General features: G+C 45.8%; 3 protein-coding genes and 1 long non-coding RNA gene across 5 annotated transcripts; 2 read left to right on the top strand and 2 right to left on the bottom strand.

The window, feature by feature from the left end:
- Nucleotides 1-216: 216 nt before the first annotated feature.
- LOC121596517 lies at nt 217-1,451 on the bottom strand. Its single transcript, XM_041921548.1, has 3 exons — nt 1,172-1,451; nt 734-1,057; nt 217-650 (listed from the first exon to the last, which is right to left on the bottom strand). The coding sequence occupies exons 1-3, from the start codon at nt 1,227-1,229 to the stop codon at nt 457-459; spliced, it is 576 nt and encodes a 191-aa protein (XP_041777482.1). The 5' UTR covers nt 1,230-1,451; the 3' UTR covers nt 217-456.
- Nucleotides 1,452-3,631: 2,180 nt separating this feature from the next.
- Nucleotides 3,632-10,767, bottom strand: LOC121595278. Of its 2 annotated transcripts, none has more exons than XM_041919139.1 (5): nt 10,486-10,767; nt 9,798-10,098; nt 5,944-6,029; nt 5,210-5,336; nt 3,632-5,122 (listed from the first exon to the last, which is right to left on the bottom strand). In XM_041919139.1, exons 2-5 carry the CDS (start codon nt 9,856-9,858, stop codon nt 4,881-4,883), a joined length of 516 nt encoding a protein of 171 aa, XP_041775073.1. In that variant the 5' UTR covers nt 9,859-10,098; nt 10,486-10,767; the 3' UTR covers nt 3,632-4,880. The 2 variants fall into 2 exon arrangements, with proteins under 2 accessions (XP_041775073.1, XP_041775074.1); XM_041919140.1 differs by having other exon boundaries at nt 9,798-10,047.
- LOC121595281 lies at nt 5,361-14,044 on the top strand. Its single transcript, XR_006005149.1, has 3 exons — nt 5,361-5,563; nt 13,691-13,797; nt 13,866-14,044. It is a non-coding gene; the product is annotated as an uncharacterized LOC121595281 (long non-coding RNA).
- A 9,552-nt stretch (nt 14,045-23,596) lies between these two features.
- On the top strand, nt 23,597-25,113 carry LOC121595450 (odorant receptor 46a-like). Its single transcript, XM_041919446.1, has 5 exons — nt 23,597-23,997; nt 24,058-24,351; nt 24,417-24,485; nt 24,553-24,901; nt 24,992-25,113. The coding sequence occupies exons 1-5, from the start codon at nt 23,597-23,599 to the stop codon at nt 25,043-25,045; spliced, it is 1,167 nt and encodes a 388-aa protein (XP_041775380.1). The 3' UTR covers nt 25,046-25,113.
- Nucleotides 25,114-26,113: the final 1,000 nt, after the last annotated feature.

Raw genomic sequence — 26,113 nt, 5'->3', positions numbered from 1 at the left:
GCTCGGTTGTTTTCTCGCCCGGGTAGCTTATAAAGCGAATGGATATCTTATCGGGCCAGATTAGCTGCAAAGGGGTGGTTTTTATCCACCTTTTCGTATGATTGGTTTTTTGATAAACGTAAATCTTTAGCCTTATTGCAATGAGTCTTTAGGTAGGGGGCTTGGGGGACGACACGTACATTAATGCACACTGCTAATGCAGCTGAAAGCTCGTCGTTATGATTAAACTGTCTGTTTATTTGGCCGTCTGACTGGCCTTTGTATTTAACCTAGTCACATAACCTAATGCCCAGCGATGTACCGTCCTTCTGTACGGTAGTTGCCATTTGTGCCTCAAGATCAGCTGACTCCATCCATCCGTGAGTAGTAAACCCCCGAGTAGTTGCTGTCTGTCGAGCAGCTTTTGCTGAGGGGTTTTGGGAGTTGGGAGCCGAGGGCTGCTACTTCTGCGGGGCGTTACTGCTTCAGCACGACCGACAGCAGCACAGCGAGCAGAAGCGCGAACAGCGATACTCGCAGCCCGGTCGCACTGTTACATCCCTCCCAGTCGCAGAGCGTACAGTCGGTAGGATTGGTGCCACCGTTCACGGACAGGCAGGTGTCGGCCTGGTTGCCCAGGTAGGCGGCGCATCCCCGACGGACGGTGTTGGCTAGTTGGAAGAGAAAGATGGAAAAAAGGCGTTTACTCTCAATCTGCTGCACTCTGCGAGCAAGTCACACTGAGTGCACTCACAGTGCTCAATCCGGAAGCAACGGTATCCGGTCGCTGCTGCCTGACGCTTTCGGCGACCGACCACTGGCGGTGGCGTGATCACCGGCGTGCTCGGTGTCGGTGGCGCTTCCGTGGTCGTTGCTAGCGTCGTCGTCGTCGTCGTCGTCTGCTGACCGCTACCATCGCCCGTGGGAAGGGGTGGTGGCGTAAGGATCGTTGTATCACCCGGGGGCATCTGTGTGGTGGTCGTCGAATCTGACGCCGGACAAGCTTGAAGCTGGGCCGAGGTGCCTTCGAACGGATCGGGACAGTTTTCACACACGTAGCACCGCAGCTGCCCTCGCACTGGGGATGAATGGGAAAAGGGGGAAGAAATCACACGCACACGGTGTATGAGTCATACTGCCAACACGTTCACTTCAGACATTGATCCACGCTTCGTCCTCCTGTGGTGCATACCTTCATTCACTGTGAACGCCACCAGCAGCAGCCACGTCGTTGCCAGGTTTAGTTTCATATTGAAGCGGCAATTTACGTTCCACCCTGAGGTTGCACACTCTAACACAGCTGCGTAATGACACGTGTAATGGTCACAGCAACACAAAATACGCACCAAATCACACACGCGGCACACAGAGCACAGCAGGTCACAGTGCGATGATGGTTCCACCCACACACTATGTTCGATCAAGCGCGCAAGAATTCCAGCAGACAACTGAACCCGTGCACCTGCCCGCTGTTGCGTTTTTATACGAGAACCGGTGGGCAATCAGCAGTGCCTTGCCCATTCCTGCGCCGCAAACCTCCGCGTCTCGTGGTGTTGAGGAGGTAGAACGTTTCGGTTTTCTTATCGGCCACTTATCGGTTGAAGTGGGTGAAAGGTATCCAAAACTCTCCAAACCTACCGCTACCGGGTGTGAGGCACGGTGTCTGGAGGTTGTGGTGCTCAATTATCGGGGTTTGGGTATTGGGGACCAACGCACGATGACAGATGTGTGCAATCTTCATTCGCTTTAACGTCATATCGATTGATGATCGTTCGATAAGCGGGATGGAAGTTTAATTCGGTTCCTTTCGGGTGCACTGGGTGGGCCGGTTAAGCAATGCGGGAAATGTTTAGCATTGTGTGTCATCTTCCTGCCAACATTAGCCGCAAACAAACGGTGCTGACGCACGGTGAAGATGGTTTATTTTTAACTACAAAAAAAACGGGTATAATGACTGTCCAATAGTTTCTTGTTTTTGTTCATTTCCAATCCCATCGAAACTTTGCTTATTAACTTCACCTTCACAACAGCCTCCTGCTGCGTACCTTAAAAAATGACACCAGGCCGACAACAACCGGTGGTCGGTGTCGCCAATAACGGTGTCGCATGCATCAAACATGACGTCGTCTAATCAACACGCACATTAATGGAAAACAACGAGCCCAAGGTTGAAGGTCCGCTTTTACCCCCATTGGTATCAACTATTCCCGCCACTACAGTGTACGGTGTGATAACAAGCGCTCAATTAGTTTTCGAACTGCGGAGGCCCATTGTAGTTGTTGTTGCTTCGTGTTGCCGATTATAGCCCACGCAAATGTCAACGCATCGCTGGCACAACACACCATATAGTAGGCGTTGTGTTTTGTGGTAGTGTTCAGGGCGTCGAAGACTGGGAACACACATTGGAGAAAGTTCTAACCGGTTAATGAGGAAGATCAACAACAGCGGCGGAGTTTTTTTTGTTCCAAATCGAGCACAAACGGCACAAGCTTCTATTAAGCTTTTATGTGACAAGGTTGAACGGGCGGACAGAAGCACACTGTTATTGAATGCGTCAATGCGTGTTGAGTAACCTTGAGTGGGAAACTGTACAGAAAAGAGAAACAAAACACAAATACTGGGATGTTTTTTTGTTGGTAGGATCATTTATTTTCTCCAATCTTATGGTATTCGGTGTGTTTATTGAAATTTCCTTACATTTTTTTTGTTTTCATATCTTCAGTGCATTTTCTTGCCTTGTGATGTTGTGATGTGTTTTTGTTTGATTCTCTACTCTATTTGAATGTTTTGTTTTTATGTTTCTTCTAAATTTGCATATTCATCATTGTTGGTTGCTGCTAGTATGTTTGAGTTGTTTAAAAAAATCTACCAATCCTATTACATTTACTCGTCATTATTATGTTGTTTGTGTGTGTGTGTGTGTGTGTGTGTGTGTGTGTGTGTGTGTGTGTGTGTGTGTGTGTGTGTGTGTTTCATATTCAATTTAAAACAGGCCGAAACTAATTTCGAAAAAAATTGTGTTATCTGACTTTTGAACGGAAAGTTGATTTAAACAAAAAAAAAACATGTTTATATACACAGTAACGAACGCGATCGTGGGTCAGATGCGTGAAATGTTTCTGTACGCATATTAGTACGTTAATTAGTGTTAATATTGGGGGTAAAACAAAACAAAAAACAAAACATTTATTTCCTTCCAAAAACACTTACCCGTCATTACAGATGCGTTTTATTGCTCTTCTGTGAACAATTTTATAAAGGAACCTCATTATAGTTAAATTTTGAAACATAACACTTTACTAACCATTTATATTATTATTTAAAACAGAAAAAAACGGATCACAAACTTCACTTCTTATCGTTCTGGTGATGCTACACGCTGCTGCTTGAGACTGAGACTCATTCGTGTGCCATCTTGGCTGGTGTTGAAGCGCCTTGGCGCCATTTACGACAACTACCACCATCTACTACACTACCATGATCATGATCGTGCCTACAGGTGCCTAACGTTGGGGATAGTAAACACCTACACAACACACGGGCCCGCTAAATGCTTTGTGCTTTCGTGTTGATTACGTTATTACTCATAGAACCTAGTTCTAGCTTCGCGGTTCGTTCTTGCTAGAATTTTACGTCTAATATTTATTGTGCCAAACAACAAACGGAAAAATGCAGCGCAAATTGTTCTGCAATCGTTTTAGTTTTTGTCTTGCCCGCGCTTTCACGAGCTTTACCTTACTATTACGGTGATAGTATGTGTGTTTAGTATTTTAAGAATTTCTAATAACATGACATTGTTTGTTTGCTTGTGCTGAAAGCAACATTTTTTTTAAAGCATTTGCCAAAGAGTAGTTGCTAGCATATGGGTCTAGCGACGGTCTCAAATGTGTCTGTGTTGTTTAGCTTATATTCGAAAATGTGTGACAATCTTAACTTATGCTTCGCAACAAGTTGTGCTGTTGTTCGTTTTGGTTGTTTTGTTTTAGGTTGATCGAATGAAGGCATATGCGTGAATTTCACCTTATGGGGGCTCTATACCAATTCAGTTTACTACGTTGTGGTTTGTTTTAATTGATCTCCCCTTTTCTTCTTGCCCATCTAATTATCAATAATGTGTGAATTCTCTTTCTCTATTTCCGTTTATCGCAATTTAAAGATCTTAAACTTAGACCACCCTTATCAGCGCACAGCACACCACTGACTGATGCTTGCTTCCCGCGCCGAGTGTCCCCGGCACTCGCACACCTTCGTTATCTATTCGCATCAGGTTTATCAGCAGGCTGCCATATAGTTTGCTCTACGGGCAGTAGCCAGAGTTATGCTGTTCATAACTTTATCTACTCAATCACTAGCGTGTCTCCCGGCAAAGAGCAAAAAAAAAATCGATCATACTACACCGTGCACCGTGCTCTGCACTGTTGTGACTCATTTTTTTTTATCATAATAAGCGATTACGCCCGACCACTTACGCCCGTGCAGCCGTTTAAATTGGTGTGTGACTCACTGGCATCGGCTAAGGCATGGATGATTACTGTTGTTAATTTAGAGCCGATTAAGCGAGCGGGGAAAGGGTGGAGGGCCTATTTTTAGGGTGACAGATTGTGGTTTTGCAACATTTGCCTCCTTTACTCTTATCATGCTGTGGTGGTGGTGGTGGTTGTGGTTTTGTGCCTTACAAATAGCGTCATAATATGGCGCAGGGGCGGTTTAGTGCATTCAAAAGTTCCATGCAGATTCCACGCGTGCATTAATGCCAGTTTGAGTTCGATCCGAAGTCAATCGATACCATATATGTACAGGTTGGTGTAGTGTGGGTTGGGTGCACTGCAGCTCCAGCAGGACCAGAGCGGTAAAGGATTGAAGGAGAACACACTCCAAGAGATGGTGAGGATGAGCAGGTTTTACAGGAACTGCCGGCGGGAGGTGAATCCAATCAGCGCGAGTAGGCTGCTGCCCCCGAGCAGCCAAACCGTGGGACCCACCGCCAGCCGGGTTGCACCGTTGCACGCGTCGTCCTTGCAGATCGAGCAGGATTCAATCTTGACGCCCCGCTGCAGCTTCGCCTTGCCGTACGCAATCTGGCATGGGTCGGTTTTGCCACCGTCCAGCTGGCAGCCCCGGTACGTCATCGTATCGCCATTTTCTGTCCATGGTATTAGGTAAAAAGGGGGAAAAAGTTAGGTACTTGAAGATAGGTGTCAGTGTCCCTGAATGGAACACAACCGCTTACCGTTGGAGGCGACGATTTTCTGGCACACCATCGGGACAGTAATTTCCGTACCGCCAAAGTACTCGATGCGCGTCAGATCGGCCAGCCAGTTACCGGTGGTGGCGGCCATCTTGCTCGGAGTGCACGTCTGTGCAGTGGAGAATGGCAAAGGTGGTAAACAAAAGGTACGATTAATGCTATTCCAGAACTGTCATGTTTGTGTACAAAAGTCATCTAGTAGTCATCGATCATTTTGCTTTCCAACATTTTCGGTTCCGTCGGTTCAGTTGAGTGATTCTCGATTGTGAATACATTGCAAATATTACCCCTAAAGTAAACTAAAATCCATATTAAAGGCCCAACACACTCGCTCAGGTGCGTGACATTCAACATTCAATCGTTCAATTGCGCTTTGAAGGACAGTCCATATTTAACTTTCTGTTGTGTTATTAAAGAATACGGTCGGCAAACTCTAAAGCAAAGCTCTAAATCTATCAATCCAACTCCAGCAGCATGATAAATAACTGGACCGCCACCGAGTGGCAATCGTACGTCAGTCTTGCAGATGGACAGGGTAACTACCATTGCCTTGCGTTTGCCGATTTCTTAGCCGCACAGAAACAGTTGAAAGTTCCATCCCGCTCCCTCCGTACACCGGCGACGGCTTAATTGCTGATGAATATTGGAGCATGCTAGAACCCCTCAAACCCCACACCCCCCCCCCCCCCCCCCCCCAGGACGTGCAATTGTCTTACCTCGGCGACGATGGCAGAGTTGCGCTTCAGATCCATACACTCTTCGTTGCTGGTGGAGTCACAGTTGTAGCATTTGATGCAAAGGCCTGTCGTCGTCCATCATCGTGTCGGTTGGGTAGCATGTAACGAGAGAAAGGGAGTCGGTTTCGTTAGCACCGGCATTTTGCAAGAATGGTTTAATGCGTTTCGGGTAAGGCTTTACTGGAGCTGCCCTTACTGCCATTTACTGTGCAAGATTAAAATGTGTTTTCAATCAATCACGTTGGAATCATCATTTTGAGAAGTAATTTAAACATAAGTTCAAACAAATCGAATAGAAAGGTACGTGGAAGAGAAGGATATGATGCGCTCATCGTTGGTTGTATCTAGCTCGTCATGGTGATGGTTGTAAAACATGCTGAAGCTCTGGAAGATAGCAGCCCAAGAATGACACACAATTTTATGTCATTTTTGCTATTTTGTGTGCAAAAAGGTTGACAGTACCTTTTACAAACATCATTGGAAAATTGTCCTTTTTTAAGATACAATCACCCATGACAGGACATCATCCGAACAGTAAGGCAGTCTGCTTTTAGGTTGCTTTTATGTAGCAGAAGAAAAGGGAGTGTCGCCATGGGAAAGCAAGCAGCCACCGCAGACCACTTTACTAAGTTGCAACACTAAACACACCCAGGCAGGTCCATTAAGTTGTCCTTTTCATACAAAAGAACCTGGGGCTGGGTAGGGAGGGACTAAAATTATGTTCCATTAGCGATCACGCCGTGAAGCGTGCCAGTTTTGCAACAAACACAGTAATGGAGTAATATTTCCCGCTATGAAGTGCATGTAGCATATTTAAGCGTGGCATTTAAAGCGCAATGTCGTAAAAGAAACCAACACACCAACCATCCCCAGAGTGTGTGGCAGGTAAAAGAAAACGAGAAGAAAAAAACACGCACACATTACATTAACCGTACGCTACCGTGGCATGTAATGCAACGGAACGACGACGGCGCTGAGTCGGTGGAGACGCATGGTTCCGGTACTGCATGTCGGACGGCGTCTTGTATGTTTGTGTGAGCAAAGAGTGTAACACAATTTTCCCATGCCACGGGTTGGATGGGCACATAAATACAAATTAGTTTTTCCCTTTGTCCGGCACCACCATTCACCCAAAGACTGCCCCTCCCCCACGGGTAAGACAACGACCACGGCGTCCGATGGGTGCAGGTGCAGCGGCATACCTTCAAACGGGCGGAACGATAGCACAACCGTTTAAGCACAGTGCAAAGCACATAAAACACAGTGTACCGCAGACAACAAACCGTGTGTTGGGAAGAAAATGGGACCGTGTGAAAGTTTCTCACTTCGAATTCGGCTCCAAGAGCAACCACACACACGTTCGGAAGGAGGTTCGGCACGTGTTACTTTGCCCATGGCAGGATCTTGAGATCGTGCCCTGCCGTCCACTGTGCCGTCGGTTTGCTTTTGGGCAAGGCAAGGCAGTACCGATTGGAAGATTACCTAATCGTTCATTTTGAGCGGTTCATTAGGTTTCGCTCTGTTTGGTGATGAAAGGACTCGGCTCAAATTCCTTCTTTTCTTCCCTGTACCTAGTCCTTTGGGCCTGTTAGATCGCAGTAAAACGACAGGTTGGTGTGTTTGCGGTGGGAATTGGTTTTTCGTTATCTTCATCTCCTTTTGTCGAGACCGCTTCGGTCTACCGTCGGTAGCTCTAGCTGCTGCCACCTTGCAAATGCAACATTTGCACTCGCACCTCATCGTCGCACTTAACCTAATCCAACCCAATCAAACGAAGGCACGTACGCTCGGAGATGTCCGTAGTATAGACGTGAAGACCGGATAAGACCTGAGGTTGCACAAAGTTCGCGCAAGAAGAATTGACGGCCGCCCCGTATTACGGTTGGTTGGCATTTTCAAAGGCAAGAGCACGGAATTCCTTATGGATCCTCGATGTGTGTATGTGTGGAGCGAAACTTCAAACATTCGCAACGTGAGATGAGATTGCATTGGGATGGGTGTGTGTGTGTGTGTGAATGTGCCCTGGGAGGTTGTTTGATGCATTCGTGGAATGATTGCAATTTACAGCGGCAGAAAATGGGGAAAATGCAATTTACGGTAGAATGGGCTCTGTTGATGGAATGATGTTTGCGTTGAGTGTAATCATCATACGCAAATGAAGTGCAGATGTTGATAATTAATTTGAGTTGGGATGGTTTTTAAATTATCCTTTTAAAAATGCCTTTTTTGTAGAAAATTTACACTACGAAGAATTCATTCGAATAAAAAAATGTTAAAAATTGGAATTGGAAATGAATTACCATTAAATTATTGCTTTTCACTGCAGCTAAAATGAAGATGATAGATCACACTTTAAAGCATAATAATTTCAATTAATAGCTAAACATGTTATGGTTTTCACATAAAAGATGTCACTCAACATCTTCGAACGCTCTAGAGCATAGAAGAAAGTGACGTATATCAACTTAAAACCACAAAAATCTTTCCTCAACAAACCATAACGCACACTCTCTACTCCCAACCATCGCTAGTGCTGTAATGAAGTTCGGGTAATTGCTCAAAACCAACCAAAACCACTCAACCTCGGTTACGCGTACCTTCCGCCTACGTTCCGCCATCGTACGTGACCACATCAAAGGGGCCGCATTAAGGGGCAGCCCACGCACGATGCAAAAAAAAAAACTGGGGCCTCCCGCGACGACGCCACACAACGAACGATTGCACAACACGCTTTCCCTCGGATAATCCGTGCGTGAACCTGAGCAAGCGGAGACGACGACTCCGCCAAACCGCAAAACCCACCAACCGAACCGAGCCGAAGGTCATTTTTCATCCCATTTTTCAGCGTTCCAAACGGCAACAGCGGAATCCCGAAACCGCAATCTCGGCAATCTTACGCTATCTCTGACTCTCCTTGGTGGCTTTATGCAACCATTATTTAGCATCAACGGAACGGGCCCGGCCCGACCCGGGGATTGTGGTCTATTGCACGCATATGCGATGAAAAGTGAGTCACTGTAGCTCATTTTTCATTCCATTATTGTTGCGATGCGTTTCAAAATTATGGGACAGAAAACAGGCAATGTGCAGACAGGTGGGGTAAAATATACAATAACGAAAAGAGGACCGTAAACTCACAGATGAATTGCGACAGGTGTCACTCGATCTTTCTCAATGGTTCTTAGTTTATGAAAGTAAGCTCACACACACACACAGTCTGACACTCAGTGGGAGCGATCAACGTCACTGAGCAGGGGATGGGCCCACTTCCAGATCGCGTCGCTGTCGACCAAACAAGCTCTTGTTTGTAGTTGGTAGGAAGAAAGAAAGGAGAAATCTATGCCTCTTGGTGTGTAGGAGCTCCTTGGGGCCAAAAATATCTTAACCGCTTTGCCGCGCATACTAGTCTGACGTGATGGACGCCGTCTGCGCTCTCGGGTAAGGGCTGGAAAGGAGGGAGGGGCACTGTGTCACACAGGTTGCAGCTAATTTAGAAAAACGGGGAATGACTCATTTGTGCCAGCAGCGCGACACAATTTGTGGGGGAAATGCACCTTTTCAATGTCTGAGCGAACTGTGCGGACTGTGTCCTGTGTCCGGCCCACTCGTTCGCGGGCGAGACATTGTGGGGAGCTCGCTTAAGCAGATGCGCTTAATGTGTTTTGGATAGTAGCCATTCCAGTATAATAAAGATATTAGTTTGGAAAACTGTCCACCAATATGCCCTGTCCTCGACAATGGAAACGTTCTACAGTTTCAAGCAATGCTCTTACATCCTCTATTCTTCTCAGCAAACGTCGTTCACTCACACCCGCTACCAATGTTCCACTTACCAGTCTGCATCGATGCGGCGATCACACACATTTGCATAAAAATCGAATAGAATTTGCTCATTTTGTCGGCCCTTGTGCGGTTGTTTTAGATTGTGCTGCAAATCTCGTCGGCACCGGCTATTTCCGGTTCACGTTGGCCCGCTGGGAGACACGCTGGCGTCGGCGTTGTCGTTGTTGTTCAATTGTAGTTCGCCGTTTTGCTGCCAGTGGTCTTGCTTATATCGATGAAAGTCCTTCAAAGTATGATGATCTTTGGTAGAGGATGGTATTGTAATCCGTGATTTGTTTCGTTTTTCGTTCACTTGAACACCACACACCAGAACACACCAGAGAAGGAAGAAGAAAAGGCAAAATGATTTAAATAATAATAATTAGAAAAGGTAAGCACTTTGCTGAAAACAAGGAAATTGGATAAATTTAAGGTTCACAGTTTTATTTGTGTATCACATTTATTTCGAAGGGTTTTTTTGTTGCGTAAAGTCCATTGGATTTAGCACTAAACTCCGTTTTGATTTCACTATTGTTTGTAGTTTTATATAAACCGTTTTCAAAATGTCAAGAAATCAATCAATCAAACCTATCCATTTCCACACAACAAACAGTTACACCGTGCAATTGCTTTCCACATTTAACACACTAAAGACCGACCGGAACGATTCTTCCGGTACGATCGTGTTCTTCCATTTACCTTTGGCCTTAGTTCGTGGATAGAAAAGATAAGTATCAGCTTAAACCTCTCTTTCCGAAACCACACAAAAAAGACGTCCGTTAGCTGTTTTCAGACCACAGTAAAACACTAGAACACAGACAGCTGTAGAGGGTTTGGCTGTTTGTAGAATGGTGAAGAGAGGAGAAGAGAAGAAGAGAACTCCACTAATCCCGTCCCGCGTGTGTGTGCGTGTGTGCTCTCAGTTCGACTGATCCGACACTACCGACTGACCGTTACAGACTGGAAAGCCAGTCCAATGCTCCTCACAGCAACAGCAGCAACGGGAAAGCATCCTAAAATCACGAAAAACGTGGATACGAAGTGGAATTTCCACGACCACGACGCCGAACGTTGAGATCGTGCCCGAAAGTGGCCGAAGAACGGTACGGGCGCCACGGTGTTTGTGAGAATTACCACGAAGGTTGTTGTCGTGTTCTCTGCCTCTCACTGTGGAAAACCCGAACCCTTTATGCACACTGTCTTGTTTTGTTGTCAAGACAGTTTGTCAAGACGATCTGTTAAGTTACGATGTTTCTGATCGACTGGTAGTTAAATTATATAAACTGGTTTTTCGTTGACATATTTCTTTTCATAATTGATAGTAATTTGTAGTAATTGTCGCAAATTCGTTTGTTCCAAAGATTGAAGGATCATGACGTCCAAACAGGACCTTAAAATGAAAGTAAAAAATTAACTTAAAGCATTGTTTTTATCTTATCGAAAATATGACATAAATTCCTAGCTACCAGCAGCGCAGCATTTTTCCCATTTCAATAATCCCGTATCGCATCGTCTTTGCGGCAAAATTGTCTCATAATCCGATTGCATCGAAAGCAAACGATCTCTTTGTGAACGTTTTGACAGTAATGGGGAAGATAAAAGGAAGCAGATAAATAAATAGTTCTCCCCCTCCCCCCCCCCCCCCGCTATCAGGGCAGTATTACAGCCTTTGTGTAGTTGCATTTTCCCGATAGAATCGCCACTCCCTTCCCTTGGTATCGTGTGCCACATAAACCAAGCAATCCACTTGTAAACACGACCGATCGCTCTTGGCTTTATTTTCCCATTTTTTCCCATCCATTTTCCAACGGAGCTCGTCTCGGTTTCTCCTGGGGGAGGGGGCCTTGTTGCTGCTGTCGTTTGTGTGCAAAATTTATAGCAAATGGATTGCTTTTTAATTTGAAACCATGCGGGAAGGAGCTGTGCTAGGAGAAGCGCTCCAGCTTGGGCCGAAGTTAATCCCAAGCCAAGAACAACCTCCTTGGAGCGAGCCGACTCCGGATTGTTTGGCTCCTTCCGGGTTACGTAATGTGTATCGTTAGCGTGGCGGCATTACTCGCGAAAACAGCATGTTCTGCACCGTGCACCGGTGGAAGAAGAGGGTGCTGGGCAGAGGATGCCGAAAGTTTTTAGTTTTTGGAAAATTCTCAGCCCTGCCCTGCGCTGAAATCCGGTACCCGGTACCCAAGCGTTGATGACGCCGACTGAGACGATGGGACTGATTTACGAGGCCCTGTGGTGGTGGTGGTGGTGATGGTGGTGGCAATGGAGGGCTTGTAAAACCGACGTGTTTTCTCCGATGTTTCCCGTTGCTTGGTCGGAGTCGTTTTCCGGGGGCACATTTGTTCGTTCGTGTGCGATGTTTATCAAAGGGGGCCCCCGGTTTGTTGATAACGCGATGTGCGGTACAGTGGCCTCTTTTGCGCTCAACAGACAATCAACAGCTTAAGCAGGTGGAAGTGTAGTGGTTGGAGTGCATTTGTGTGGTTGTGTGGCGTGTGTAGACATCACTTTTGAACATTCTTATCTCCGGGGAGCTGTTAGTGGACATCGAGAATACGTAGACGTAGATTATGTCTTTTTAACTACTTTGGGTTATATGATTTCCATTGATGGTCCCATGTGTTTTTCTGGAGAAAAAGTTTAATGTAACACCTGCGTCAGTTTGCCTCTCTATTGGTATTTATAATGGATTTTAGATAGAAGATAATGCAAAAAGTTGTTTAACAATGCTTATGGCGGAAGTTTTGTTAAAACGGTTGCATACATCTAGGCGCTTTTGGATTATCAATCTGAAGTGATTTTATTTCTCGTTATTGCGGCTCTATAACACTAATCATCTGAATCAGCATTTAGAATGAGCCTGTCCATAATCAATTTCCTCATTCTAACCATAGAAATACCAATTTAACTAACCAACCATCAACAATCACAACCTTTCACGCGTAGCACACACATAACACAACGTCTGCCCACTGGCAACCCCCCCATCCGAGCGTACGATAAGCAACAACAAAAGACTGTTTACCCCCCTATTTTCCACACCTGATTGATGCTTGATTGCAGAAAATGAAGCAAAAAGGCCACCGCACCGAAAATCCCACAACTGTTGTCGATGTCCACACGGCTCGTGCGCTGCTCTGTTGGTGTCGGAATGGCTTTGACACACCCATTTCCACCTCAGCTAGGAGTAGGATGGATGTGCAAAGTGGGGTGGGAGCAACACACTTTGCTCAGATAGGAAGCGCCACATGGCACGGCATAATCGGAAATAATATTGCCACCACCACCGGAATCAAACACCAGCTGGCGGAGAGGTGGACAAGCGTTAAGCCGTGACAATTTCAATTCTTCTCCCCTCCGCACCCTACTGACCATCGTACCCCGTTGGTTCGAAAATGACCATGTGTAGCAGTGTGCCACCACGCTCAATCAAAGTCAATGGGGTTGACTCGGTGCTAGATTTATGATTTTAATCACCTGATTGCGCGTACGAGCGCGTCGTATCGAGCGAGGAATGGAGTTGGGAATTTGGGAGGATTGGGAAGGTTAAGGTTGCTCGGGTCCCATTTACACAAACAAGCCCCGAGCCGAGTTTGCTGGTGCGCTCGGTAAATTGAATGGAATGGAGCGTACTAAATTATAGCTATAAATTGTTACGATTAGGGAGAGGAATACTGTCATTAATCCTTTTTTGTTGTCTTGGGGGTATGTCGTTGGAGTGTTTTATTCCGTTTTCATGTGGATATGTACAGCAATTCGGTGCTTTGTTGATGATTTAACCTCTGTTACTTGGAAAAGCAAAAATTAATCATACTTTACGCACACTTTCAGACTCTGACTGATCGAAGACAATGTATAAGGGGAACTACACTTGAACTAACTTCCCACCTTTTTTTGGCAGACAACATTGATCGATTCCGTCCCGCCATCAGTGCTTGTAAGCGTATTCCATCATGAAAGATACCACCGCCTCCCACCGCCTTTACCAAAAAGAAAAAAATGGATTGCGTAAGTCCCACGTACCCTTACTTGTATCCGTTTGCTAATCATCCACCGTCATCGACCTTTCGCAACAGGAATTTTCGCAATTTAACAGTCCACCACGCCGGACGTTGCGGCTCGGGATGGGGAAAGGTCGAAACTTTGCTAAAAACCTTCGCGCTTCTTAGCTGGGCTGCCCGGCGTATGCTAGATTGATTTGTGAACCCCTGCTGAAACACTTCTTAAAGCTCGTCCAGCAACTGTGTACGGGTAAGTTTTCTGTTGGACCTCAGAAACACTCACGTGTACTATAAAGAAGAAGGGAGGAGTTGGGGGAAGGTGTATGCGGCCCCCACCTATAAATAGAACCGTTCCCCTTGACATCTATACGGACTGGCTAGTATCGCGCGCGCGTTAACATTTTCATGCGGTTTTACTATCGGCGTACGAGCGAACCCGGCCAAAGCGAAGGAGTATCGTGTATCGGACGGATTGGATTTGGCTCGAGAATCGATTCCCCTCGTTGTTGGCCGGCTCTGGGTCGTGGGCTCGCGTGACCAGGAAGAATTTACCGCCCAGCTTTTGGTTTGTTGCTGCACAAGGCCCGCGAGGTCAACAGACCAGCCGATACGGAAAGGGACTCCCGGGAGGAATTCAGTGGCTGCTTCATTTCTGTCGCCCTTTCTCGCACGATCCGCATTACATGTGACAAGTGAATGAAGTAATGTCCACTGGTCCTGTGTCTGTGTGTGTGTGTGTGTGTGTGTGAGGGAATGGGTGGAAAAATGAGCAACACTATCACACACTACAAACGTTAATGGTGTGAATTGTGACCCAATTTCTGGGCCAAGAGTCCATTTCATGATTGGGCATCCCTTGGGACCTTTCCTAAGCACAAAACAGAAACTCAGTGAGGGGAAACCTTTACACCCTTGGGAAGGATTTTTGGAGGTTACTTTCGAGGAGGGAGGTGAGTTAATGAAGCGTTTTTTTTTTTTTGAAGCAATCGCAACCGCACTCCGCCGGCTAGAATGAAGTGATTTATGCGACTTAACGATGAGATCGCTTCCCTAAATTGAATAATCACTATCACACGCGCTAGCATGCCTGCCCTGTGCGCTCGAGCATGTTCGTGCAGTGCTTCATTTGTCGCTTCCACTGGGCGGGCTGAACTCCGACTCCTTGGCAAGCTTGGGAAGGGCAGTGGAAGAGATGAAGTATATTCATGAATATGAATAAAATAGCGCAGAAAGTTAGATTGCGAAGTGGGTAGTTGTAGTGTGCACGTTATGATTTACAGCGCAACGTCATGAATGAGAATTAGCAATCGGTGCTGTCTGTTCGGTTCGGGAAGGTCTTTGCTTTAACTAGTTTTACTTCTGGCGGTACTCCTGCCCACTCCCTCCCCCCTCCCCACCATCTTATTTGATTAGATTACGCGGAATTTATTCACCAATCAAAATCTCCTCTTGTTCCACCATTTTGCTGGATGGATGGATCGCTTGCGACGAGTCGTAAAACTGGCTCGAGCCAGCTGTGTGTTGTATAGTTCGTTGTGCACTTTTCGGGTTCGATTTCCTTTATTATAATCACCTTCTCTTTGTCCTCCACGGCGGCCAACATCAAACGCAATCCATCGCACCGAGCTCGCTCGCTAACGAACCTCGCATTTCGTGCTTTCTTTTCGCACTTTTGCGTGGCCATGGTGGAGCAAAGCAACAATAAAACCCCGATCTCATAAATATCGAGCCGAGTGAAAATTGATATCCTTGAGTAGGAGGAGTAGGGGGGGGGCGATGGGAGCGAAGGGAAGCGATAAATATAAAAAGGAATCTGCCAACGAGCGCAGCTCGTAGCCAGCGGACACAGCGAAACCGGTGCTGTTAACCATTAGCATCACTGTTGTAAGCTGCGTTTGCGGGGGATGGCTATGGACGGGGAAGGGAATACGATAGGGGCTGTGCAAAGGGAAAATCAAACCTAAAAGCGGCATACCAGAAAGGGATTTTCCCTTTAACAAGCATAGATTTGTGTGGGAAAATGTATATCTTACCGCTGCTTCTCTTTTTAAGCGCCTAACGGTATGCAAAATGGAGCGTTTGTTTATTTTTAACAGCAAATGTATAGAAGAATTTGCATACTTTTAGGCGCTATTTTGTTATTTTACATTTAATTCTATCCAAAACTACACTCACCGTTATATCTCTTCAAAAAAATGTTTGAAATTGTACAAAAAATAATTTTCTGATCGTGCATACCACTTTTACCGAAGCAACTGCGGCCCTAGAATGCACTAGAATGGATCGTGAAGTTCTTTGCACAGGAACTCGTTGCAGCCCGTCAAGTTGTGGGGACAAAAAAATTGCAAACAGAACGTACAGCACCGCACAACACAATACACACACACAGAAAAACTGCGGCTTCCTTTTCTGCAGCGAACCGAAAAGTCGAAAATTGAATTTTCCCCACAGCGAATGCAAATTGCCCCCGGGCGCTGTGGAGCAGGACTGTGCCGTAAAGGTGCAACATCACGGAGGAATTCCAATTCCCGGTCTCTCTGTATGTGTGTGTGTGAGAGAGAGTATCCACAGGCAGCAAACAATCTCAAGGCATGGTGGAATTTGTTTCGTGCTGGTCGTGAGCGAAGCCGTACCAGTGTGTCTCACAAAAATCCCCCTTTTGCAGATCAATCCGTTTTCCTGTCCTTGTCATGTGAGTGTAGGAGTGTGTGTGGTTCTGTGTGTGGACCGGTTGTCCCTCAGAAAGCCAAAAATCTCATCCGCAATGGGATTGGAATCGGGGGGTGGGTGGGGTTTGGGAAATGGCTGCACAATCTTCCCAGCATCCCACCGACACGGTGGAGCACATTGGGCCTCACTGCACATCCATCCCATTAGCGATTTTTCCGCGATGGAAGTGAATGTTCTCCTTCTCCGATACCCCCATTTCCCATCCCAGCACTAATGGATGATGGAAAATCGGTAAAAATATTTTCCCTTATCGCTTCGCCGGCCTTACGGAAGGGGGGAGGAACACTTTTGTCGTATTTGCTTTCGATGCAGGTACGCTCGTCCACCCGAAACCCGAACCGAACCGTAACGATGCACACGAAAGAAGGGCTTTGCAAGGGGGCAGCTTTTCGGATTCTCCCTCTTTCTCTCTACGCCAGAGAAAAAAAGAACGGAAAAAGCGACGTCGCTTACACGTTCGTTACATCGTTTTGGCAGCTAGCCAACGAAGTTAACAAATTTCTCCCCCTCCGACGAACGACGAAGGACGAACGGCCAAATTATACTCCAGTGTCGTTTCTGTTTCTCGATCCTTTAGGAGTTTCCTTTCCTTTTTTCTTCCATCCATTCCAATTGTTAACGGCAAAGGGACAAAGTGGTTGGCTGTAATTTTTACAACACCGACGGTGGACAACAGCATTGCCTTAGTACGAGCTCGAGAAACTGAAAACCTCCAAACGGTGTGGGAAGATGAAACGACCAGCCATCCTAAAAATTGCATCCTGACATTGGGGCGTTTTCGTTGCAGCAGCTTTCTACGAGACGAATGAGAATGATTACATCGCTCGGTGGCTCAAGCGTTTTGTGGTTAAATGGGTTTGTTTGTGCCGAAGGTGGTTGGTGGGATTTGGGAAGAGGACGGACCAGCGGATACGGTTTTCAAATCGCCCTTGAACGAGGGGATCATTCATCATTTGTTTGTTTCGTCTGTCTGTACTTATGGTTTCATCTGTGGGGAAGGGCATTATTTGTCTCTGTAAAGGTGCCAGGTTTTTATTTTTTTTGTTGAAAAAGGATTCCGAATTATTATGCGTTTTGTCCTCTTATCTGTACTCTTTTTGATGTCTCTTTAACGCTTATCTATGCATACTTCTGTAGCGCTGTTTAGTAAATGCGCAACTTTAGTACCAATAAAACGGTCAGGACAATAAACATTCCCCATATGGAACATAATGTTTCTTCTGCACTTTGATACACTTTAACATATTGTGCGAAAGCATTTTGTATTTCATTGGGTGGCTCTAGTGAAAAGCAGTTGTTATTAAGACTAATTGTAATTAAACCTACAATTACAATACTTTCACTCCCGTATCGAAAAAAAGGTCAGTTTAATTGAACTGTAATTAGTTCACACTTGATCTACTCAACTGATTACTATAATGCTACTAATCAGCCTAACAAAGCTTGCATCTAATAAAGTAACTTCATAATGTATTCAAATTTTGCACCAAAACTACACTGAAATTACTTTTCTTTTTCCCCCCGAAACACTGCACACACGACCAAACGAAACGAATTTATGTAACCAATTACTCCGAAACGAAGCAGTTTCTTGCATGTGGCCACGTACTAAGGGCTAGACTTTTGGACACAAATTTACGAACCGTTTGTGTGTGTCCGCGAAATTAGAAAAACCCAACTCACCGGTCACACCGAGGGCACGGAGCCAAGTGATTTAATTGCAATTTGCAGCTGAACACAGAACCGGCTTTCTACCGGTCTACAGCGCGAACATGTAACTGGTGCTGTATATTTGCTACCTTTTATTTATCCCAACAATTTGGCATAAAACAATCGATCGAACGACTTCAGACTGGACTGGAGCCCCATCGGAATGGTGACCCCGACATGGCGTTAGGTTGTATTTGTTTCGAAGCATCTTTTACTTTTCCTTCCCCCCGTTGCTTGATGTTTCTACTAAAACTACTAACCCAACAAATAAAGGCTCCACCGACACGCCATGAAATAAAGAAAAGCTCCACCAGGCGCCCTTTCTTTTCAATCCAATTAAAACTTACCACTGCTTTTCATTTCGGCGTTGGCCTTTCGCTTCAAGTGGGAGATGAGTTTTTTTTCCTCGGCGCTGAAAGAACGAGCGACGAAAGCAAAAAGAGGATCGGTAATCCAAAAGACATACAGCCGAATCGATTTTGGGACACGAGACAAAATGGACAAAATGGCACAAGAAGGATACTTTTTTTCGATGGGTGTGTGTGTGTTGTGTAAAGCTTAAGAAGGGGGAAAGATTGCTTTCAAGGACAAATCCTCATTACTTGACTGTTTCTATGAAGCTTAGCTTAGTGGTGGATGGTTTTGAAAGATTGTACTTACAATAAATGAAACACGGATAACACCCCGGCATCATTGAGTGAGAGAAAAAAAAAAGCGTTCGAATTATATTGATTATTCGGCAACAACAGCATGGGCTTTGGGAAAGGTTCGTGATGATGAGCATTCCGACTCGCGCAATATAAGAAACGAACCCTATCTGCCAGCGGTATGGTAATCAACTGGTTGATACCACCAAAACACAAACACACATCCCAACAAAAGACAGGAAGGAAGCGAATCTTTACGCTTCGAAGGCGATCTTTTCCTCCATCTGCAATCAGAAAAGGGGTTGAAAGTCGGGCACTTGTTTGTTTGCGCTTTACCCGCAGTTTTCACAGCATCCGGTTTGAGGGAAAGGCAAACTTTTTCCTGAGGTTGTCGACCAGTTGTCCTTCTTTAGTTGGCTAGCGGACAGAGCTGACCGAAATATGAGACCGTCTTCCCGGTATAAAACGTTTATTGCAACACAATCAAATGAGTGTTTCGATTAGTGATGGGAAAAATGAATCTCAGAAGGGATTCGAATCTTCGAATCCCAATCCTGGATGGGGTTCGATTCTTTGAATCACAATCCCAATCCCAATGTGATATAGCGTTTTATTCTAGTTTAAATTAGTTAAAGCTGGAATAAGAGGTCATTCTGTTTTACTCCAAATTATTGAACTTTGCAATACTTACATCATAATAAATACAGGTCCCCAACGCGTCCCCCATCATATAATTTATTTAGGGACTATTACTTCTCATTAAATGCTACATTACACGAACATTTGCTATATTATTACTGCAAACTGCGTGATTCGACTTCCGAAACTTGAGAAACGTGGTTTCTCTCAACCCCCATTAATAACTTATCTCGGGGACAGTCTCTAATGTCAATTGCAATCGCAATCAGAATCCCAATCCCAATCGAATCAGAATCCTAATCGAATCCCAAACGAATCCCAATCCCAATCGGAATCGAAATCAAATCCCAAACACAAAGGAATGGAGGAGGGCTTCAAATCCTACAAACGGGATCCGATCCGGTCGAATCTTTCTAGGGATTGAATCCTCGAATCTTCCGAATCCTGAATCTCCAAACACTAGTTTCGACTGTGTGCGATTTTTTTCCCTCATCCCGGATGTAACTACTCAACGACCCTGTGGGACGTTATTCAGAGAGGGCAAGCTGTTGGTTTTGATTGTTCTACCCTTCAAACACACCAAATAATGTCAAAATCTTTTTGTGTAGAGCATAAACTTTCTCCACCCTGTGTGACCGATCGAGGCGATAAAGCACGTGCCTGGGATGATAAAAGCGCGCGGCAGTTAATATTTAACATTGTACAGATTTCCAAACGTAGATGGAATACACAATCTGCCACAACTTCCGACTCCGTCCGTGTTTTGATGTCGAGTGAAGTGATAGAGAAGTTTTTAGTTAATTTGATCAAATTATGCTCTTTCGCTTTGATATCTACAACGGAAATATATTTGGATGGGTTGTGTGTTTTGGGTCTATTTTTGGGCACCAGCGGAAAATACGACAGGAAGAATTAGAATTCATTCCATGGAAACGGAGATGAAAGCTGTCGGTTTCAATATCACAGATTAAATATACGTGTGTGAGTCTGTGTTTGTATATTCTGTAGTGGGGGGGGGGAGGGAATCATCACCCTTACCAATCAAAAAGTCACCCGGATGCGCCCTCGATAACGCGCGTGGTCAACAACAAGCAGCAGCAGCACCAGCAGCACCAAACGCGAAAACAACAACAGCCAACACGGGAAATCCGTGCGGAAAACCCTTCGACCGCCCGTGTCTACCGTCCAAGCCCGTCGCATGGCGTGGCGCCATGCTGGCGAAAATGGCAGATTTGATGCGTCACGATGGCGCCCACAAACTTTTATTTTCATCCCACCCAAGAATCGTACTCAGAACGAGAGAGAAAGAGAGAGAGAGAGAGAGAGAGAGAGAGAGAGAGAGAGAGAGAGAGAGAGCGAGAGACCCGACGTCACGCTTTTTATTATTGTCTCGTGGCTCCCCCCGTTTTTTTTTGTGTTGGATCGCGAGGGATTTATTTCGCAGGACAACAGCAACTGCTGAAAGCAACATGCTGGTGATGGCGTTGGTAGTGTGTGCACAACAATTGTGCTCTGGGAGGGAGGAAATGCACCTGCAGTGGATGCAATTTTTAGATGAATAACCTTTACGCGTTGTGTATGGGCATGCATGGAGTTGCTGTCTTTTTTTATTGCTGTCGCTTCTACTTCTACTGCTTTTCTAAATGGCACCGAACAGTTGGGATAAAAGTTTTCATTTTTCATTGATTGTTGTTTTTCACGCTGCTTTCGTTCTTTCTTTTTTTTCTGTGTAGCATTGAGTTGAGTGATCGAGCTCTCGAGCATCGGCGATGACGATTTGTGTTGATGCGCTCGTTAAAATGGTTGCAAACTTGCTCAGCCGGAAAAAAGGAGGGGGGAGGGGTTACACTTTGCTGCTAATGCGTGTGTGAGTGTGCTGAGGAGATTTGAAACTAATCGCTTTATTTTATTGCACTTCGCTTTCCACGTGTCGCATACACACAGAACCTTACTTAACCAGTTCATGCAGAAGAACGCACCCAACAGTTCAATGTACGGAATGTGACAAAACAAAATTGCGTTGGCTCGAGTTCAAAAAGTGCATTACGGGTGCGTAATCAAGCGGAGTAGCAGTATATAGCAAGTGCATCCGGCTGACCTCAACCGGAAAGTTTTGACGCTGGGGTGCACGCTGTGTGTTTGGTTTAGAAACGACCTCAGTCCGAATGCACACCTCCATCCTCGAGATTAGGTTTATCTGGTAGGGAAATGAATCTAGTTGGGACATGTGTCAGCACTCTATGCCTGTGTCTGTGTGTGTGTTTTGAAACTTTCCAACACGATTCCAACACGGTTACTAGGATGCGTTGCTCCATTTAATTATGCACTCGGTGATGAAGTTGTGTGCTCCGTCGCTCTTCCAACGATCTTCAGCGTGTGCGGAGTGTTTGCGGTTTTGCAGAGCCAGGAGCAGTGTGCATGCAGTTGGCGAGCGAAAAGTTTGGAGGTTGCATTTGCTAAACCCAGGCAGCCCCTGTGTGAAGTATAACAAACGTTTTTTTTGTTGGCAAACTGCAACGAGGTTGCAACAACGGGCGAGTGTGTTTTAGTTAAAATTGAATTTCCAGAAGTGAAGAAGAGCACCGGGACACGGAGCGTAAGGGGAGCAACAGCTGGGCAGATTGTAAAGTGGCACTGTGAAAATTAATTTAATTAAAATTATATTTTATACGACAATGGAAGGTGGTGTACGGGTATGGGTTCCTTTAGAATTTAATATACTTCAAAGTACACGCAGTATTACGCGACAGCTAGCGCAGCGCGAATGTTTTTAATAGACGTCCAACCTTTCCAATGCAACCTTCCCGTTTTGGCATCTGGGTGCAAGTTGTATCGTAAAGCTTCAGTTCCTTTTTTTGTTTTTTTGTTTTTGCTGCTACATTTCAACACCTTGGTTCCGCACCTTGGTCAAGGTGAAATGTGTTCCACTCACACACACACACACACCCGGGGTCGCAATTCAATTATCCTCCAGCTGCAGCATCATAAATCGAGCAGAGCCGAGCGAACCGGGCGAGCGTTTGATTAAATATTTGCTGGTTTTCGCTTCGCTTCCGTGCACACGTATCGTTGTGCACACGCTACTTCCGTACATGCATTGGAACGTAGAACCCGATTCCAGGGCGAATTAGTTCCTGTATCAACCTTTTCTCACAGGGCAATGTTGGTAGCTCTGGTAGCGCTAGTAGTGGTTAGCTCACCAAAGATCTTCCCTGTGACTGAAGGGTGCTTTCACGCGATGAAAATTTATCGCCCCGGTTGCTGCTGCCCTAAATTCGCACAGCCCTTCACACAGCACTTCTTTGTCGTGGCAACTTTCTCGCCATGAAATTTATGTCCTGTTTATTTCGAGGGCATGGACAGATGCTGGTGGCGTGTGTGACGCGTGTGTGTGGAGTTGGATGTTTTCAACTATCAGGCCAATGACGCCACGGTTTAATGAAGTCATAAAATAAGTCGGATGGTAGTAGCTACCCCACTGGGCACTAATTCTCATAGGCTGTGATGGGGGATGTAGAGGCCAGAATAAAGTAGAGCCAATTAACTAACTAAGTAGGATGGTAAGAGAATGGCCGTTGTATGCGAGGGAAAGAACTTGGTTGAAAACAATTCAACTTAAGATTTGTTGAATAATACAAAAATACGCTCGGAATGGTGTAGATCTCCTTGTTGTAGTGCAATTTGCCATCATTCAGGCGATTTCGGCCAAACAGTGTAATGCAAACTCGGCCGCCTAAATGTATGCAAACTTGAACAGTATCCTACATAGTCGATAAAAAGGCAATTTGCTACCAATTACCACGCCTTTTAAATCAATATTTGCACTAAACAGACAATTGCTCGAAGGGCTGTAAATGGTTTATGTAGAATTACACATATAATTGAGCTGTTTGCTATTGCCTGAATAATGTAGTGCTCCGATTGTTCAACCTAATCGGTATAATTTGAAAACGTTTCTCGTTTCTCAAGGCTTTCTTTTGCACACCGGAAGTATATTATCACAACTGCAGCTCTCTTAACCACCATTCGTTGGTTCGCTAGTTCACCCAGTCGTGTAAGGACCTGCCCCCTTATTGCAAAATGTTCTCGATGGGCAAATCTCACCAGTATCTCGAGCTGAACTACAATCGCATCTACGAAGTGTTTCATTGGTTTCTGAAAATTAGCCTGCTGCGCATCTTTGACGATGACTTTCTGGTGGCCCCCGTACCGACCACTTTGTTTCAGTTTCACGAAACGGAGCTGGTCGTTTCGCTCGGTGTCATTCTGCTGCATGCGTACTGCTACCGGAACGATCTCGACACAATCATACTGAGCGTGTCGGCGTTTGTGTCCGCGTTCGAGCTGATGCTCAAAATCAACGGCATGGTCTATCGGCGCAAACAGATCGCGGCGATGATCCGTACCGTGCTGAGCGATCGCAGCTATCTGGACGGTCCGATCGAGGCTGCCATCTGCGGGAAGTATCTGCGCTTAGCAAGGTGAGGGATGTGGTGTTACATTAAATCTACTTTAAGTCTTGTTTCTCCTACAAACCACAGAAAGCTCTTGCTGGTCACAATCCTGTCCTACCTGACGACGGGCGCAATGCTGCTAATCTATCCCGTGCTGTCGGGTGGGCTCGCCGACCGAACACTTCCACTGGGCTATTCGATACCGTTTGCTGACTACCGCACGCATCCCTGGTATCTGATCAACTATCTGCTGCAGATCGTGCAGGTGCACTGGGTGGCGCTGGTGTTTGCCGGGCTAGATGGTCCCTTCTATCTGTTTGTGTGCTACTCGGCCTCCCAGCTGGAGATATTGATTGTGTATCTGCGCCAAATTGGTGAAAGGTTAGCGTTACGCCTAAAGGTATGCAAATGATATACATTCTTCGCTTATTGTGCGTGTCTTTCAGTCCCGATAATGTGCAGGAGCAGCGGCGATTGATGCGGAAGGTATTTGAAATCCATACCGGACTTTCTCAGTGAGTTTTTTGTGTATCGTTTTGTCTCGTGAAGCATTTACACTGTGTCTGCTATTTGTTGGTGTAGATTCGTTGCTCGATGTTCCAGCATCTACCGGGAGGTGTACCTGATGCAGGTGCTCTGCTCGATCGTCCACATCTGTGTGTCGTTATTTCACATTCAGATCAAGCTCAAAAATGGTTCATACGGCATGCTGCTGACTAATGTGAACAAAATATGGCTATTCTGCTACTGTGGTGAGCTGGTCGTGAGCAAGGCGGCCGAGTTCAGTACCGGCGTGTACGCGAATCAATGGTACCGGCTGTGGAACCGGCGGGATCTGCAGGACATTCTGTTTATGCTGCGGAACGCCCAGCGCAACTATGGCTTCAGCATCGGCGGGTTTGGCTTTCTGTCCTTTGCCACCTTTACAGCGGTAAGGTTTCGTTGGGCGCTCGCTCGATCCGCTTCCTTTATGGTCGCTTTACACGAACCATCATCACCGTTTCGCCCACTTTTTTGGCAGGTTATGAAAACTGCCTACAGCTGTAACGCCTTCCTGCACCGGGTGATGAACTGAAGGTACGGCTTTAACGACCGTCAAAAGGATACAATCATTGCTTAACCACCTTAAGGATTGGCACCGTAGCACCGGCAGAAAAGTTTCAAACTCAACCAGTGGCTTCGACACACCTCACCCACCTCACCCACCTGCATGCAGCCGCACAAAATAAAGTAATTTGCATAACACCGGTGCCGGAAATTGTTTTGCCAACCGCTCGCAAAAAGCTGTTTTCTCACCCGTTCCTTAATTTGGAAGAACAAGCCGCCCGCCCACTCCTCCCTCCACAAAACAGTGGGTGGAAAAAGACTTGAAGGTTGTTGAAGTTTTGAAAGAAGTGATAATGAGTTTTGTCTGTCGTTTTGGTGGCGATAGTTCGTGTGGCCAAAGCCGCCTTGTCTGCCTTGTCGCCATGCGCTTCATCTTGACAGTGGGGCGTTAAAATTCGTCACCAACCACTAATCGCTCTGACGTCCCGACACCCCGTCGTGGAGCGTTTTGCTGAGTCGGTGCGTGTGTATGTGAGTGTGTGTGTTTGTGCCTTTTCGTTTATTAATCGATTTCGTAACGTAAAGTACAGTCACCCAAACAAGCGGGCAAAGAAGCAAAATGAGTCTCACAGAAACCCACAAATACCCACAAATATATCTGCAAACATTTTTCAATTTCCATCATCAGGAGAGGTGTAATTTGTCTTCGTGCAAGGTTTCCACCAAACCCATCTTTGCAAGGAAAATAAATAAATCCTGCCACTGTGCTACCCGTACCTCTTGTCGTTCGTTTGCTTCACTTTTCGGCAATACTCGGTCGCGGTTTGCCATTAAAAGCTTTACCTACCATAACGGTGTGCGCGGGTGTGTGTATTCCTTTTTTTAAAGCCATTTTTTTTTCTCTCGCAGGGACAGATCGATCCATTACCCTGCACAAACAAAGTGAATTGACGAAATGAGAACCATTGCTTCCGGTTGCGGTTGTATGACTGTTAGAAATGATTTGAATTGCTGATGAGTTGCTATGTGTTTTTTTTTCTCAACTCTGTTCTTATTCGGTCCCGTTTTGTCCCATCCATGAAGAGGAAAAGTCAAA

The sequence above is a fragment of the Anopheles merus genome, chromosome 3R (genome assembly GCF_017562075.2).
Source record: "Anopheles merus strain MAF chromosome 3R, AmerM5.1, whole genome shotgun sequence".
NCBI classification, from domain to species: Eukaryota; Metazoa; Arthropoda; class Insecta; order Diptera; family Culicidae; genus Anopheles; species Anopheles merus.
This window is presented reverse-complemented; position numbering and strand designations above follow the sequence as displayed.

Bases quoted from the DNA above. Each gene is read 5' to 3' on its own strand.
- LOC121595450 (XM_041919446.1), top strand. From the start codon at position 23,597: ATGTTCTCGATGGGCAAATCTCACCAGTATCTCGAGCTGAACTACAAT. The intron at 23,998-24,057 runs GTGAGGGATGTG...TACAAACCACAG, and splicing joins AAGTATCTGCGCTTAGCAAG to AAAGCTCTTGCTGGTCACAA. The intron at 24,902-24,991 runs GTAAGGTTTCGT...CTTTTTTGGCAG, and splicing joins CCTTTGCCACCTTTACAGCG to GTTATGAAAACTGCCTACAG.
- LOC121596517 (XM_041921548.1), bottom strand. From the start codon at position 1,229: ATGAAACTAAACCTGGCAACGACGTGGCTGCTGCTGGTGGCGTTCACA. The intron at 1,058-1,171 runs GTATGCACCACA...ATTCATCCCCAG, and splicing joins GGCGTTCACAGTGAATGAAG to TGCGAGGGCAGCTGCGGTGC. The intron at 651-733 runs GTGAGTGCACTC...TCTTCCAACTAG, and splicing joins TTGCTTCCGGATTGAGCACT to CCAACACCGTCCGTCGGGGA.
- LOC121595278 (XM_041919139.1), bottom strand. From the start codon at position 9,858: ATGAGCAAATTCTATTCGATTTTTATGCAAATGTGTGTGATCGCCGCA. The intron at 6,030-9,797 runs GTAAGTGGAACA...GGACGACGACAG, and splicing joins CGCCGCATCGATGCAGACTG to GCCTTTGCATCAAATGCTAC. The intron at 5,337-5,943 runs GTAAGACAATTG...TCCACTGCACAG, and splicing joins ACTCTGCCATCGTCGCCGAG to ACGTGCACTCCGAGCAAGAT.